Below are 13,902 nucleotides of genomic sequence, written 5' to 3' on the forward strand. Positions count from 1 at the left end.
CTCTTCCCATACCACCACACCCCAAAGCCCAGCAGACCTCAGTAGCAGCCCCGTGGGACTGGCAGGCAGGACCGACGACGAGACAGACCCGGAAAGAAGACAGCCTTGCTCAAGGCCCACCCTGACAAGCCCAGTCCCAACACCTCAGCGCCAGGGGTCTGTGCCTGCCTGCATCACACACAGGAGCTAACGATCGCCAAGGATGTGACCCCACGGCCCAGAAGCCCCACCTCAGCGGGTGCTTGTCTCCTGAGACCCCACCAGGCCCACCTCTCTGTGGGCAGCTCAGTGGGACCCCGGCTCAGGACAACCCTCAGGGACGACAAAACCACCAGCCCAGGGCTGCTAAGCCAGAGACGGTTCCAAGTTCTTGAAGATTCTCACCCCACTGCACACACCCCACCAGGCGGGTATGATGGTTACACCCCTAAGATAGAGAGGGTGCTCCTTGAATCCAGCAGCAAACCAAGGCCAGGCCCAGAGAAAGGCAGCACCCCCTGCAGAGAGGACCCCCCTCTGAAGTTCCCCCCAGCCTGGCAGTTCTCCGAGGCCCCAGACTGAAGACGCAGAGACGGAAGGTGGGAACCCGGGCTGGCGCCCTCCAGGAGAGGGGCCTGTGCCCCCCACCCTGTCACTCACCATGAGCCCTGGCCCATGGCCCAACCCTCTGCCAGCCCTGTCCACTGCTCAGGGAGGGCTGTCGGGGCTAAGAACTGCTATTTCTGTCTTACATAAATTCTTGCTTGACAGCACCCTGATTTCATTTAGGATTTGCTTAACTTGGTTCTGGCCTGACGGCCTCTGCGACTCTGCTGTGTTTACTGAAGAGGCCCTTGCTGCCCGCGCCCTGGCATCTGCACACAGCCTCTGGCAGGGGGCCCAAGGCTGCCTTCACTGCACTGGCATCATGAGGCATCTGGCTGAAGTCAGGAGAGAGGTGGGAACAACCAAGCCAAGGACGGACCCCCCCCACCCCCGCAGCCGGCTCCGCCCGAGAGGCACCGTGGGCCACTGAGGCCGGGCGGGCTGGGGCCACTCACCGTGGTCTCGTCTTCATGGAGCACCTGGTCATAGCCGCTGAGCGCGACGCAGAAGATGATGGCCGTGACGTCCTCGAAGCAGTGGATCCACTTCTTGCGCTCAGACCGCTGGCCCCCGACGTCAAACAGCCTACCGGGAAGACAGGAGAGCTGGGGGTGGGGGTAGGGAGACCCCAGCAGGTGTGGGGACACTGGTTGAGCTGTGGGGTCAGGGAGGAAGGCTGCTGTGCACACAGCAAGCCTCCCAAGGAGCCTCGCTTCGGGCTGAGGACCGAGCACGGCACCCTCGGGGTGGGGTGGCCATCACTGCTCTGCCCCGGGAATGCCCCACACAGCGATGCCAAGACCCGCCCCTGCATCTCAGCGCTGTCGGGAAGGGGTGACCTCGGCTGGACGTGCCTTCGCAAGCCTCCAGCTTTCTGAGCATGTCTGTTCACGTCTGTGGTCCGGGGAAACCCCAGAGCAGCCTGGGAGGCACAGAGGGAGGTGGGCAGGGACCTGCAGCTCCCACGTGGAGGCCCAGTGAAGCAGCAAGGGGTTGAGTGCAGGGTGCCGGCGGGAGTTGGGGTGAGACCAACGTCGGTCTGCAGACGTCTGGCTGTCAACGTCTGTCTCTCTGCTCTGTGCCCACCCTCCCTCACCCCTTCTCAGCATCATCCCCTGGGGCATGAGAGCTGTCAGGGGAGATGGTGGCAGAGGGGATTTGGTCCTGGAAGTGCGAGGTCAACCTCACATCTAACGCCCTGAGTGAAGATCCCAGGCCTGACGCACAGCTGCCGGGGTGGGCTGGGCCCCAACCCACTGATAGAGGAGAGCAGCCGCAGGCCGAAGCCCACAGCGGACCTGGAGCAAGGACACAGGTCCGGTCCTCATCCCGTCACCACCTCCCTTGGACCCTGCTTCTCCATCTGAAATACTGGGCCCTGGTGATGGTCTCTGAGGCCCCTCCACAGCACATACTCTCAGCTGCTGCGGGCCAGGCGCCCCCAGCCCAGCTCCACACCCTCTGCCCTGATTGGTAAGTGGGAGAGACTGAGGGACTAGGGCACAGGGGCATCTCATGGGGCTGCCTGGCCCATCCCTGCCTTCCTCGGGTTCACGGGAGGCCTCAGGCAGCCTCACAGGGATGGAGACAGAACTCCAGCCCTTTGTCTGGGTGGGAGCAGGCAGGGGCTGGGCCTCAGGCTGGGCAGGGCCAGGCAGTGGCCTCACTCGAGTCTACTGGTCTACTGTCCCGGCTATCCTGGCCTATCCTCCTGCTCCACCCAACACCCAGAAACCACACCCAGGAGGCAGCTGGAGGCAGCTAGGGGCACCCAGGCCTCAGGGCATGCAAGCTGCCCCAGGTGGTGCTATGACGCCCTGGCAGGGCCTATGGTGCTCAGACCCTGGGCCTGAGCTATGTTCTGTGCTCGGGAACAGACTTGCTCCTCCAGGTCTCAGTTTCCCCTATATACCTGGAGAGGGTGGGCCAGCTGCTCTCCAAGCCCCTTCTAGTTCTGAGATGACATGGGTCCTTGGGTCACACAAAACACGTTGTTTAGGTTCACCTGCTCTTATCCCCCACGCCTCCATGCCTTCAAAGACCACCTGGGTGATCCACCATCCTCCCCGTCAGAAGTCAGGCAGGGACAGGACTCCCCTCCTTTGTCCACTTGAATCCTCCCTGTTTCTCAGAGCCCCTCTCCAGGATGCTTCTTCTAGGAAGCCTCCCTGCTCACCACAGCCCCCGAACTTGGTGGCAAAGAGAGGTACACACAGGTCCCTTCTCGCATCCAACTGCTTGTCCCAACTTGAGAGCTCCCTGAGACAGGAATGCGCCAGATGAGCTGAGGCTGGGAGGCAGGGGTCGCCCGTGTCTTAGCACCCTCTCCAGGGATGGGGAGTCTCCCTGGCCCTCACCTGAAGTGGAGGTTCTTGAACGTGAAGTGGGTCTCTACGATGCCGGTGGTTTTGACCCTGGTTCGGAGGATGTCCTGCTCGGTGGGCTGGTAGTCGGCTGCCCCGATCCGGTCCAGGCTGTCCAGGTAGCTGGGGACGGCAGCGCACGGGGACGGTGGACCGGGTGTGGGCACTGCCCTCCCAGAGCGCCAGCCCCGACCCAAGCCAGGGAGGGACGGCATCACCCGTCCAGGGCCAGGCGTGGGGCGGAGCTGAGGAAGAGACGCTCACGGCCCGGCCTCAGGCGCTCAGAGCCTCTAACTCAGACCAAGGGCTTCGCGCGCAGTTCCAGGCTCGCTCAGACAAGGTCAGACTTTTCAATGAGACTAACATGTTTATGGGCTTTCAGGTGGTGCTAGTGGTAAAGAAACTGCCTGCCAATGCGGAGATGTAAGAGACTTGGGTTTGTTCCTTGGGTCGGGAGGAGGAGGGCATGGCAACCCATCCTAGTATTCTTGCCTGGAGAATCCCATAGAAGCCTGGTGGGCTACAGTCCATAGGCTCCCAAAGAGTCGGACATGAATGAAGCAACCTAGCATGCACACACGTGTTTCTAACACTGTCATTCCTTCATCTTAAAATAACAATGGGCTAAAGTTAAGTTCTAGTCTTTCTGTGCCTTATCATGTTCCACCCTTAATTTCTTAAGGTAAATGTATTATTTCCTAGATTAGAAAACTCAGGTTTTCTAATGAAGGTGAGTGCCTGGCCCAGCCCTGAGTCAGGGTTTTGGATCCCACCTCCTAACGGTACCCTGCAGTGCTTCCCAGAGGCCCTCTGAGCCTCCACCCACCTCTCACACTCCTCAGGTTTACCAGGGGACTGTCGCATCTTCCCATCTGATGCTCCTGGGAGGGAGGCCCAGAAGCCACCCAGACAGGCAGGGGCAGGGCCTCACTGGTACCTTAGGCATCAAGGCCCCTGCCATGCCATCACTTGCCCTGGAGACAGACCCGGCCTGTGCATTTGGTCCTCCAAGGCCACACGCTGGGAAGGCTTTAGGGGTTGGTACGGGTTACGGTTTGAACCCTAAGTCAGGCTGGGATCCAGGAAACTAGGAAGGGGGAGCTCGCTCAGACTGGCAGGAAGACTCAGGGACCCTCAGGGCCAGCTGGGCAACCCATCCCTGTGCAGGGGGAGTCACATGCAGCCCACAGGGAGCAATCTTGAGGGTCTGAGTCATGGCGTGATGTGGGAGTCCCAGGCTGTGCACAGAGGGGCCCAGCTTCATCAGAACCCACTCTAGACCCGCTGGCGGGGCACGGCTGGGAAGGGCAGATGCCTCCACTAAGGAGGGTGTCCACTGGTAAACCAACAATCCAAGCTGCCTCAAATCCTTATAAGAAATCTCCCTAGGTAAACATAGCCGATGTTGGTCCCAGATTCAGGGAAGGTGAGCTTGAAGCCACACTCCTAGAAAGGGGATGACACTGCTGGGGGGTCAAGACTGGGTCTGCCCGACTGCAGAGCCAGTGCTCTTACACAGGCCTCCAGGCCTCGTCTCCGCCGTGAAAGGAGGGAGGCTGAGATGGCAGAGCAGACCTGAAAGCCCTGGCCGCCGTGGAGCCTCCTCGCCAGGCCCATGGGCATCTGGGCGGCCTCCAACCTCAGCCTGGAGCAGGTCCTCCTAACCTCTCTGTACGTGCCCCTCCTCTGCCCAAGCTGCCTTTGCCCAGAAGCGGTGCTGGTTTCAGGAGCCTCCTCCTGTCGTCCCCAGCTGGAGACCTGGGCTGGGAGCCTCTGATCTTGGCCCCGTTCCAGCTGGGGAACCCTCCTTTAGGCAGACAGCCTGGCCCTCCATCTCTCTGGCTGAGCCTCATGCAGGGAGGGAGGTGGCCACGGGAGGGTAGAGGGTGCGCTCAGGGGACTGTGCACCTGCCTGGGTGCTGTGGGGCACAGGCCCCACCTCCTGGAGCCTCTGTTCCTGGGTGTGTGCACATGAGGCAATTAGCAGAGCAGTAAGCCGCACAACATGTCAGGAGGCGGTAAGTGTCAGGAGGGAAGGCCGGATGGGGGCCGCTGTTTGGTATCAGGTGGCTGGTGAAGGCTCGTGGAGCAGGATAACATTTGAGAGGAGACGGAGGGCAGTGAGGGGATGAGCCTCTCGTGGTCCGGCAGAGGGACCGGTGGGCGCAGAGGCCACGCCCACCGTGGAGGAGGAGCCGGGCCTGCAGGCTCTGGACAGGAGTGGGGGAGAGGCTGTACATGGGGCAGGGCAGGGCAGGCAGTGAGCAGAGGCTGGAGGGGGTGACGGAGGTGACGGCACAGCACACAGGCCCCTGAGCTCAGTGTGAGCGTCTGGGCTTCCGCTCTGGAGGGCTCTGAACGGAAGGGTGCTTTACAGGCACATCTCCAGTGGGGACCCAGGTCTGGGGAAAAATGATCCTCCCACACCATGGAACTAACTACCTTTTACAGCCCTGGCTGGCAGGTGCTGGGGTTTCTGGGCTTCCAGGACCTGTCTTGGAGCCATCGTTCAGAGGGGAGAGGGAGTGCCGGCTGTGTTCAAAGACCCACGACAGAGGGAGACCTAGGCCGGATGGCGTCCCCTCACCCCAAGCCCTGGAGCCTCCCAGTAACGTGAGAGGCCGGCTAGGCGGCAACTGGGCTCCGGGCCTTGGGGAGCCACTCACATTGTCTAGAGTGTGAGTGAGTGTGTGTGTGTGTGTGTGTGTGTGTGTGTGTGTGTGTGTGGTATATATGTCTAGGGTGTGAGAGAGTATGTATGTGTGTGTGAGGTGTGTGTGTGTGTGTGTGTGGTATGTATGTCTAGGGTGTGTGTGTGTGTGTGTGTGTGTGTGTGTGTGTGTGGTGTGTATGTCTAGGGTGTGAGGGTGTATGTGTGTGAGGTGTATGTGCGTGTGTGTGAGGGTGTGTGTATGTGTGGTGTGTATGTCTAGGGTGTGAGAGTGTGTGTGTATGTGAGAGTGAGGGGTGTGCGTATGTAAGGTGTGTGTGTGTGTGTGTGGTATGTATGTCTAGGGTGTGTGTGTGTGTGTGTGTGTGAGGTATATGTGTATGTGTGTGAGGGTGTGTGTGTGAGGTGTATGTGACAGTGTGTCTGTGGTGTGTAGGTCGGGTGTGAGTGTGTGTGTGTGAGGTGAGTATGAGAGTGTGGTGTCTTTGTCTAGGGTGTGAGAATTTGTGTGTGTGTGTGTGAGGTGTGTATGAGGTGTATGTGAGAATGTGTGTGTGTGTGTGTGAGGTGTATGTGAGAATGTGTGTGTGAGGTGTATGTGTGTGTGTGAGGGTGAGCTGTGTGTGTGAGGTGTATGTGTGGGAGGTGTATGTGCATGTGTGAGTGTGTGTGGGAGGTATATGTGTATGTGTGTGAGGTATGTGTGTGCGTGTGAGGGGGTGTGTGCGGGTGTGTGCGGGAGGTGTATGTGCATGTGTGTGTGTGTGTGTGTGTGAGGTATATGTGTATGTGTGTGAGGTGTGTGTGTGCGTGTGAGGGTGTGTGTGTGAGGTATATGTGACAGTGTGTCTGTGGTGTGTAGGTCAGGTGTGAGTGTGTGTGTGTGAGGTATGTATGAGAGTGTGTGGTGTCTTTAGAGTGTGAGAATTTGTGTGCGTGTGTGTGTGTGTGAGGTATGAGTTGTATGTGAGAATGTGTGTGTGTGAGAGGTGTATGTGAGAATGTGTGTGTGTGAGGTGTGTATGTGCGTGTGAGGGTGTGTGTGAGGTGTATGTGTGGGAGGTGTATGTGCATGTGTGTGAGGGTGTGTGTGTGAGGTATATGTGTATGTGTGTGAGGTGTGTGTGTGCGTGAGGGTGTGTGTGTGAGGTGTATGTGACAGTGTGTCTGTGGTGTGTAGGTTCGGTGTGAGTGTGTATGTGTGAGGTGAGTATGAGAGTGTGTGGTGTCCTTGTCTAGGGTGTGAGAATTTGTGTGTGTGTGTGTGTGTGTGTGTGAGGTGTGTATGAGGTGTATGTGAGAATGTGTGTGTGTGTGTGTGTGTGTGAGGTGTATGTGAGAATGTGTGTGTGTGTGTGTGAGGTGTGTATGTCATCCAGAGTTGTGCCAGGCGACGGCCCTGTTAGGCCTCTCTCCCTTCTGTCACAAGACATCTACTTCAGGCCCCAGACTCTGTCAGAAGACGAGGGCTAGCAGCTAAAACTACAAGAGCAAAGCAACCCCGGACCAGAAAGTGTCCGAGGGCCTTCGGAACCCGCCTGCGGGCCCCCCTTCCCTGGGCAGAGGCCCTCCCAGAGAGCAGAGGGCCGCCTCCTCAGCTCACCTGGGGGAGCTGACGAGTACTCGCTCAAGTCGCTCCTTGTGACTTATCAAGGTAACTGCCAGAAGAACTAAAAATAACCCTGTAACTAGCCAAAAAACTGGGGGTGGAAGTGGAGAGGAGTGAAGGAAGGAAGGAAAAATGGGAGGCAGGGAGGGGAGCTAAATCCCTCAGCTTTCCCAGCTGCAGCCATTGAACACCACTGAGAGCCGGCAGGTCAGGTTTTCTGGACATCACTGGGACAAACAAACAGAGACAGTTAACAGTGGGAGGGGGACAGCCCTGGGAAGAGGAGTCTACTATGAATTTTATACCTTTCCATACTGTTAAAAAAAAATTTTTTTTTTGCAATGGATTGATATTCTGATTAGTTAAGTGGCAATCATTTAAGTGGGGGGCACAATTTGATGTCCTGAGGTGCCCCTGAGGGTAGTGGGGGGATGGGAAGGGTCTGGACTAAGGCTGAGTAGGGGGCAGGGAGTGGGAGAGGCCTGACTGGGGGCTGGGGGGACACCTGGGTCAGAATCTATGATTTGCGTGTGGACTTGAGCCTCTGGGCTCACATCCCCACCACCAAGGTGTCCCAGGGGCTCATCAGGGACTGGGGCCTGGGTCACTACCACCTGGGACTCACAGGACACAAGCGCTTGCCCCTGGGACGATCTAGGCGTGCAGGGGGGGAAGGCGAGCCCCTGGTTTGTCGACTGTTCTCATGGCCAGTGGCCACGTCCCAGTGTCTGTTAGTGGAAGCTGCCTTCTCGGTGCTGGCCTCCTCTACATCGGCACCATGGAGACCACCGTTTCTTACTCTTGGCGCTACTGACACTGCGGGTGTGATAGTTCTTTGCTGTGGAGGGCTGTACGATGTGTCTCTAGGAAGTCAGCAGCATCCCTGGCCTCTACCCACTAGATGCCGGTAGCACCACCCTCATCAGGACAACTGAAAACCTCTCCAGACCACTGCTGGTGTGTCCTGGGGGGCAAAGGGGCCCCGGCTGAGAGGAGGCTGAGCAGATCAGTGTTGGAGCACATGTGTCTCATGCCCACTGAAAACCTGGGCACGAGTCTGTAAATGTGAGTGCGCTTCCTGAAAGCTGGAATGCAATCCCAGTGTCTTCAAACAGAAGACGCATCTCTGACCACTGAGGACCATTCCCTGGAGCCCCTGATCCAGGGGCCAAGGACATGTAAACCTCCAGACGCCTGGAGTGACTAGGCTGCAGTGGGCAGTCATGTGGCCCCATGGTCACTGGAAGGGCCACCTCTCTGCCCTCCCCTCTCTTGCCCACCCACTCTCTCTGGCGTTCAGTGCTTCACCCCCCCTTCTTTCCTGCCCTGAGGTCGATCTCTCCCCTCTGTCCTCTACTTTTCCTTATTAGTTGTAATGCAGTATTCAAGTGTATGCCTGACTATTTATTTCACTTGTCTGATGGTTACATATTCCTTATTTTTAAAGACAGAGGAATGGAAAGCTTATTATTTTCTCAAAAAGAAAACCACGTAAGTTATTTTCTGCCTGTTGCCCTTGATTAGTACTTATGGGGTCAAGGATTCTCCAGGGGAAAAAAAAGGTTGCTGCACTGAAAACCTTCCTTCTGGGGGGGGCGCCCGGCCCACTCCAGGGCAGGCGGGTGATGGCCCCGGCCCTCTGGGAGTCCTGCTGTTAGCTGTCTCTTGTGCCCCCGACTTCCCTGGCCTCCTTCTCATCCTGGGGGGCAGGGGATGGGCAGGAGGAGATGCCCCTTCTCCTTCCTTCCTGACATACAAGGCAAAGCATCTCACAGCGGTTCCAACCTCAGCCCAGGATGCCTTCTTGTCCCGCGGTGCCCGCCCCAAGCCCCTTCCACGCTACATCGCTGCCCTGCTGGTGGCCTCCCGCCTGCCCAGGACACTCACTATTTGGCAGAGTCGTTGAGCTGATACTCCCGAGACCTGTTGAAGCACTCCTGGATCCCCGAGTCGCCCCAGAGTCGCATCATGGCGGAGAGCAGCTCTGGAGAGAAGGGCTCCGTGTCTTCCATCCGACTCACCACGTCACACACCATCTTGGCATCAGCCTGTGAGGAGATGAGGACACGGACAGAGTCTTTTATCTGTGGGCACAACAATGACCACTGGTCGGTGACCCCACTCTCGAGTCCTTTGAACCCCACCACCCTCCAAGACACCGAGAGAGACAGACACCCCCCCTCCCCCGCAGGCCATGGCTCATGGCTCAGGAAGTGAGCAGGAGGTGACAATCTGCAGGTGGCCTTTGGGGTGGGAAAGACACGAAGGAAGGGGGTAAGGTCAACACCTGGAAGGTGCATAGCTGACAAAAGATTCTCTACCAAGGTGCTTGTGTGTGTGCTAAGTTGCTTCAGTTGTGTGACTCTGTGTGACCCCACGGACTGCAGCCTGCCAGGCTTCTCCATGGGTCTCTACCAAGGTATGTAGGGGGCAAAGCCTTCAGTGGAAACTTTCAGAATCGAGCTGTCAGCTCAGTAGCTATTCATGCGTCAGGGCCTGTCTAATGCAGCAGGTCAACGTGAAGGTGCAGGCAGTGTCCCCTACTACATGCCTGCCCTGGGAAGGAAGCTGTAACTAGCCTGGAGGCAAGCAGGCCAGGCCCATGATGCCAGCCCAGATCCAGCTCACTAGGGTCAGTGTCCCACAGACCCCAGCCCTCAGATTCCCAAGCCTCCCACCAGGAGGGCCTGGGTCCCAGCCCCTCTCTAGCACCCGAGCCTCTCCTGCGGGCAGCCACCGGAAAGCTGGCCCTGGGACCCAGGCGCTGAGTGCCTTAAGCAGGCGGTGACTCAGGGAGACACGGGTGGGTGAGCAGGGGTGGTGCCTCCACCTGGGGCTAAAAACAGGCCTGTGAGTCAGGGCCCACACACTGATGCTGCTCCGTGTGCTTGTGTGACCTCAGGAAGGCTCACCCATGTGAGGAATGACGGGGAAAAACCTGGCCAGTTTCCCAAACTTCTTCCTTTGGACCCCACTGTCAAGGTTTCTGCCTGATCCAGAGAGAAGGGACGCAGGGACCAGAGGGTGGTGGGCAGGGCCAGACTTCTGCTAGGGGGAGACACCCTCCCACCTAGAGCCATGTTATGCCTCAGCCAGGCCGCTAGGGGTGTGGTTTAGAAACCCGCGCCTGCAGGAGCTACTTGGTGCTCCTCTATGTCTGACGTGGAATCCTGGGAACTGCATTCCAGTGGGATGCGGTGCACGGTCTGGGGAAGGGCAGCCTGGAGTTGTCCTCCTGGCTCCGCCTCATCACCGAGGTGTGGTGGTAGGGGTCTTGTGCTGGCGACACCTCTTGATCGGCGCTTGCTCTCCCTTCCGCCCCAGCTCAGTGCATGGCACCACGATCGGCCCAGCCACTGAGACTCAAGTCACCCACCTCCATCCCCATATCCACTTCTCCCCATCTCCTCTGGGACACCCCTGAGTCCAAGCCACTCCCTGTCTCTTCCTGGCTGTTCCTGGCCCCCCTCCCAAGGGTTCCTTGCCTCCCTCTTGCTTCTCTTCTGTCTGTCTTCCACACCACAGTCAGCAGGGAGGCTGTAGAAAAAGAACTCCCCATTTTTCCAACTGGGGACACTGATATCCAACTTAAAGACGGCATCTCCTCTTTTTGCTTGTGGCAAAAATGTGACCATGTGACCAGTTCTACCCATGGAGAGATCAACCCAAGTGTAGTGAGGTCTTTGGAAAAGGCTTTGTAAAGGAAGATGCACCCCTTTTCTCTTACTTCTTCCTTCCTTCCTGAAACCTGTGATGGCTGGAGCTCTAGCAGCCATCATGGGTCATGAAGATAAGATCTATACCCGAGGGACAGTGGACTGGCGATCTAAAAACAGTCAGGTCCTTGACAACTTTGTAGACCCTCCATACCTTCCGCATTTTTCTTTTTCTTACTTTTACTTTTTGCTTTTTTTTTTTTAACTTCTAGCTCATTTAAATCACTGTTTTCTAGGTCTCAGATATTCACAGTCAAACCTAATTCTAATGGATACAATAACTCTCTCTGTTTAAACTCTCAATAGCTTCCCATTATTTCTAAATTCCAAACTCCTTACCATGACCTCCAAAGCCCCGGCCTGACTGCGCTCTGTTCAGCCCACCTCCCACCTTTCCCCTCTCCTGGTCCTCTAAGCACACAGCCTTTCCTCTGTTCCCCAAGCAATCAGGGTCATCTTGCCTCAGGGTGCTCCACCCAGCCAGACCATCCTTCCCCGGGCTCTGCCCCTCTCCATCTTACTGGCACTTGCTCAGGGAAGCCCTCCTCTATGCCCCCAGGTAGAGTCTGGTGCACCAACCACACCATATGTCACAGCTGGCGCTGCATGTGCCTGCCCCTCAGCTTTCTGCTTATTTAGGGCACCCCCATCTCACAGTGCTCTGTACACAGTTGGTGCTCTGCAGTATTTGTGAGATGCACGGGTCCTTGGCATCTTACTACCAGGCATGACCCGAGTTTCTCACTCTATGCACTATGTCTCCCAAGTCTTCTAATCTCGTCCGTCTCAACAACAGTGTGTCTAGGTCAACCACAGCAACAGCTCTGCCAGGGAGCCATCCTGTTTAGCAGATGGGGAGATTGAGGCTCAAGGTCACATGCTGCTAAGTGGGAGAGCCTGGGCCCAGGGTTACCCCCACTGTGCTCCAGCGGACAGCCCTGGACTTTCCTGGGCCCAGGGTTAATCCCTACTGTGCTCCAGCGGACAGCCCTGGGCTTGCCTGGACCCAGGGTTAATCCCTACTGTGCTCCAGCAGACAGCCCTGGGCTTGCATCTCAGACACTGGTGCCCAGCCCAGCCCCTCACCTCACCACCCTCAGCAAAGGTGTGAGCAATGGGTAAGAGAGAAGGAAGGGTGAGGGTGGCAGGAAGGAGGGGTCATGCCAATGCACCTGGAGGACTGTGGTAGCTGCCAGGCCTGGCCAGCCCTGGGGGGTCAAGCTAACAAGCAATTAATAGAGCCAGAGGGGGGCCCTTGTCCCTTTGTCTTTCTGCCTTTGGGGCCCTGGGAGGGTGGGGATCACACTGGGCCTGACCTTCCTGTCCGAGTCCCCTCCTGGGCCAGTCGGGGGGTGGGGGGCGCATTTTCCCACATCTTGGTCTCAGCTACAGTCCCCACAGCACTGCCCCTCTCACTGGTCAGAGCATGCCCAGCTGTCCTGGCAGCAGGGGGTGTGACACAGCAGGTGCATGGACCGGGGCAGCCCCACCTGTGCAGATTTGCTCAGTGGAGGATGCTGGGGCAAGCTTCTGTAGAAAACACACCCTGTGCTCCCACTGGTGGCGGTGACCAGCTTCAGGGTGGCTGCAGAGGGCCCAGTCCCTCTGATCTGCACACTTCTGCTGGACGGCTGCCTCCTCCACCGGTGGGGCTTCCAGTCCCTCCTTTTCTGATACCAGAGCCTCTGCTCCCCAACTCAGCCTGAGCAGTCCGGGTGGGGTGGTCTCTGTCCCATGGTCTCGGCATGGACACAGTCTGGGCCTGGCCAATCCATCCCTCTGCCCTTAGTGAGCAGTTCCGGGTGGACAAAGAATCCCAATCCGTTAAGTGAGACTAACCTGACCAGCCCCAGGACACCTGCATAAACTATCAGGAGAGACCCTCCAAGGAAGGACCCACCTGAATGTGGAGCCATCCCTGAGGAAAACAGGGCCAAGAGAGGGAAGCACCCCGAGTCCCGATGACACGTCAACACCTGGATCCAGCTGTACCTGCAGCCACACACATCTCTGGCTTTCCAGTTACCTCCATCAATCCTCTGACTCTTTCTTAACCCAGTTGAGGATGTGTTTTTGTTTGGTTGGTATACTTTTGCACAATAACCTCAAAGAGTGCTACACTTCCTGGTGTGTTGAGACCAACACCAGGCTCACCTCCTCCCATTACTGTGGTCCACACAGTCCCTCTGGCATCTGATTCCCTTCCCCTCTTCCTGTCTGGACCATGCCTTGGGCACAGGCACTGGCCCACGTGCTGCGCTAGTTCCTGTGGGGGGAGCACCAAGACGGGCTGGGGACACTGGTCACATCCAGGGGCTGTCTGCTGGGCTCCTGGAGACAGTTCTACACAGGAGCTGGGGGAGGCTGTCCACTGACACCGTGCCCAGTGGTTCCTGCGTGGTGGGCTGGGTGCAGGACACTCGTCACTGCGGGCGCTATCACACACCGCAGGCCCAGGCCAGTCATTGCCACTGCTACAGACAAGTGTCTAACACGCCCCTGTGGGGCACCACTCTCACCGAGGGTCACAGTCAGGGAGCTATCTGCTGGCCCAGGGCCAGGAAAAAACAGCGCTGAGGGAGCAGGCCCTTCTCTCCTCCATGGCCTCCAGGGCCGGAGGGGCGCTCCCAGTGAATGCGCGAGATGCCGCGTTTCCTCAGACCCACATGCCCATGGCGTGGGTCCAGCAGGCACAAAGTGCCCAGTGTGCCCGGCCCTCCACGGCCGCCACTGTCCACCTGCTGGGGTTGCCCATGCTGTGACGTCTGGTTCCCATGCCCCCCCCGACCCCCAACAAGTCTCCCTCCTTTTCCCACAGCCCTCTTTGGTCACTCCTGCCCTGGGCTTCTAGTTTGTTCCATGCGGACTTTGCGGGGCTCAGGCCACAGGCTCAAGGCTCCATCCACAACTGGGCTCCTGGCTTGAGTGGGGTCTTAACCTCTCTGAGGCTCAGCGTCC

General features: G+C 57.9%; 1 protein-coding gene across 1 annotated transcript in view; it reads right to left on the bottom strand.

Moving 5' to 3' along the window:
- The window catches only part of GNAO1 (G protein subunit alpha o1), a 164,200-nt gene that overhangs the window by 5,253 nt on the left and 145,045 nt on the right, over window positions 1-13,902 (bottom strand). Inside the window, exons 4-6 of the mRNA XM_052655427.1 lie at window positions 9,116-9,276; window positions 2,943-3,071; window positions 1,041-1,170 (exon numbers count right to left, since the gene is read on the bottom strand). Of these exons, the coding sequence (XP_052511387.1) occupies window positions 1,041-1,170; window positions 2,943-3,071; window positions 9,116-9,276 (420 nt within the window). The remainder of the gene's footprint in view (window positions 1-1,040; window positions 1,171-2,942; window positions 3,072-9,115; window positions 9,277-13,902) is intronic.

The sequence above is a fragment of the Budorcas taxicolor genome, chromosome 18 (assembly GCF_023091745.1).
Source record: "Budorcas taxicolor isolate Tak-1 chromosome 18, Takin1.1, whole genome shotgun sequence".
Taxonomy (NCBI): domain Eukaryota; kingdom Metazoa; phylum Chordata; class Mammalia; order Artiodactyla; family Bovidae; genus Budorcas; species Budorcas taxicolor.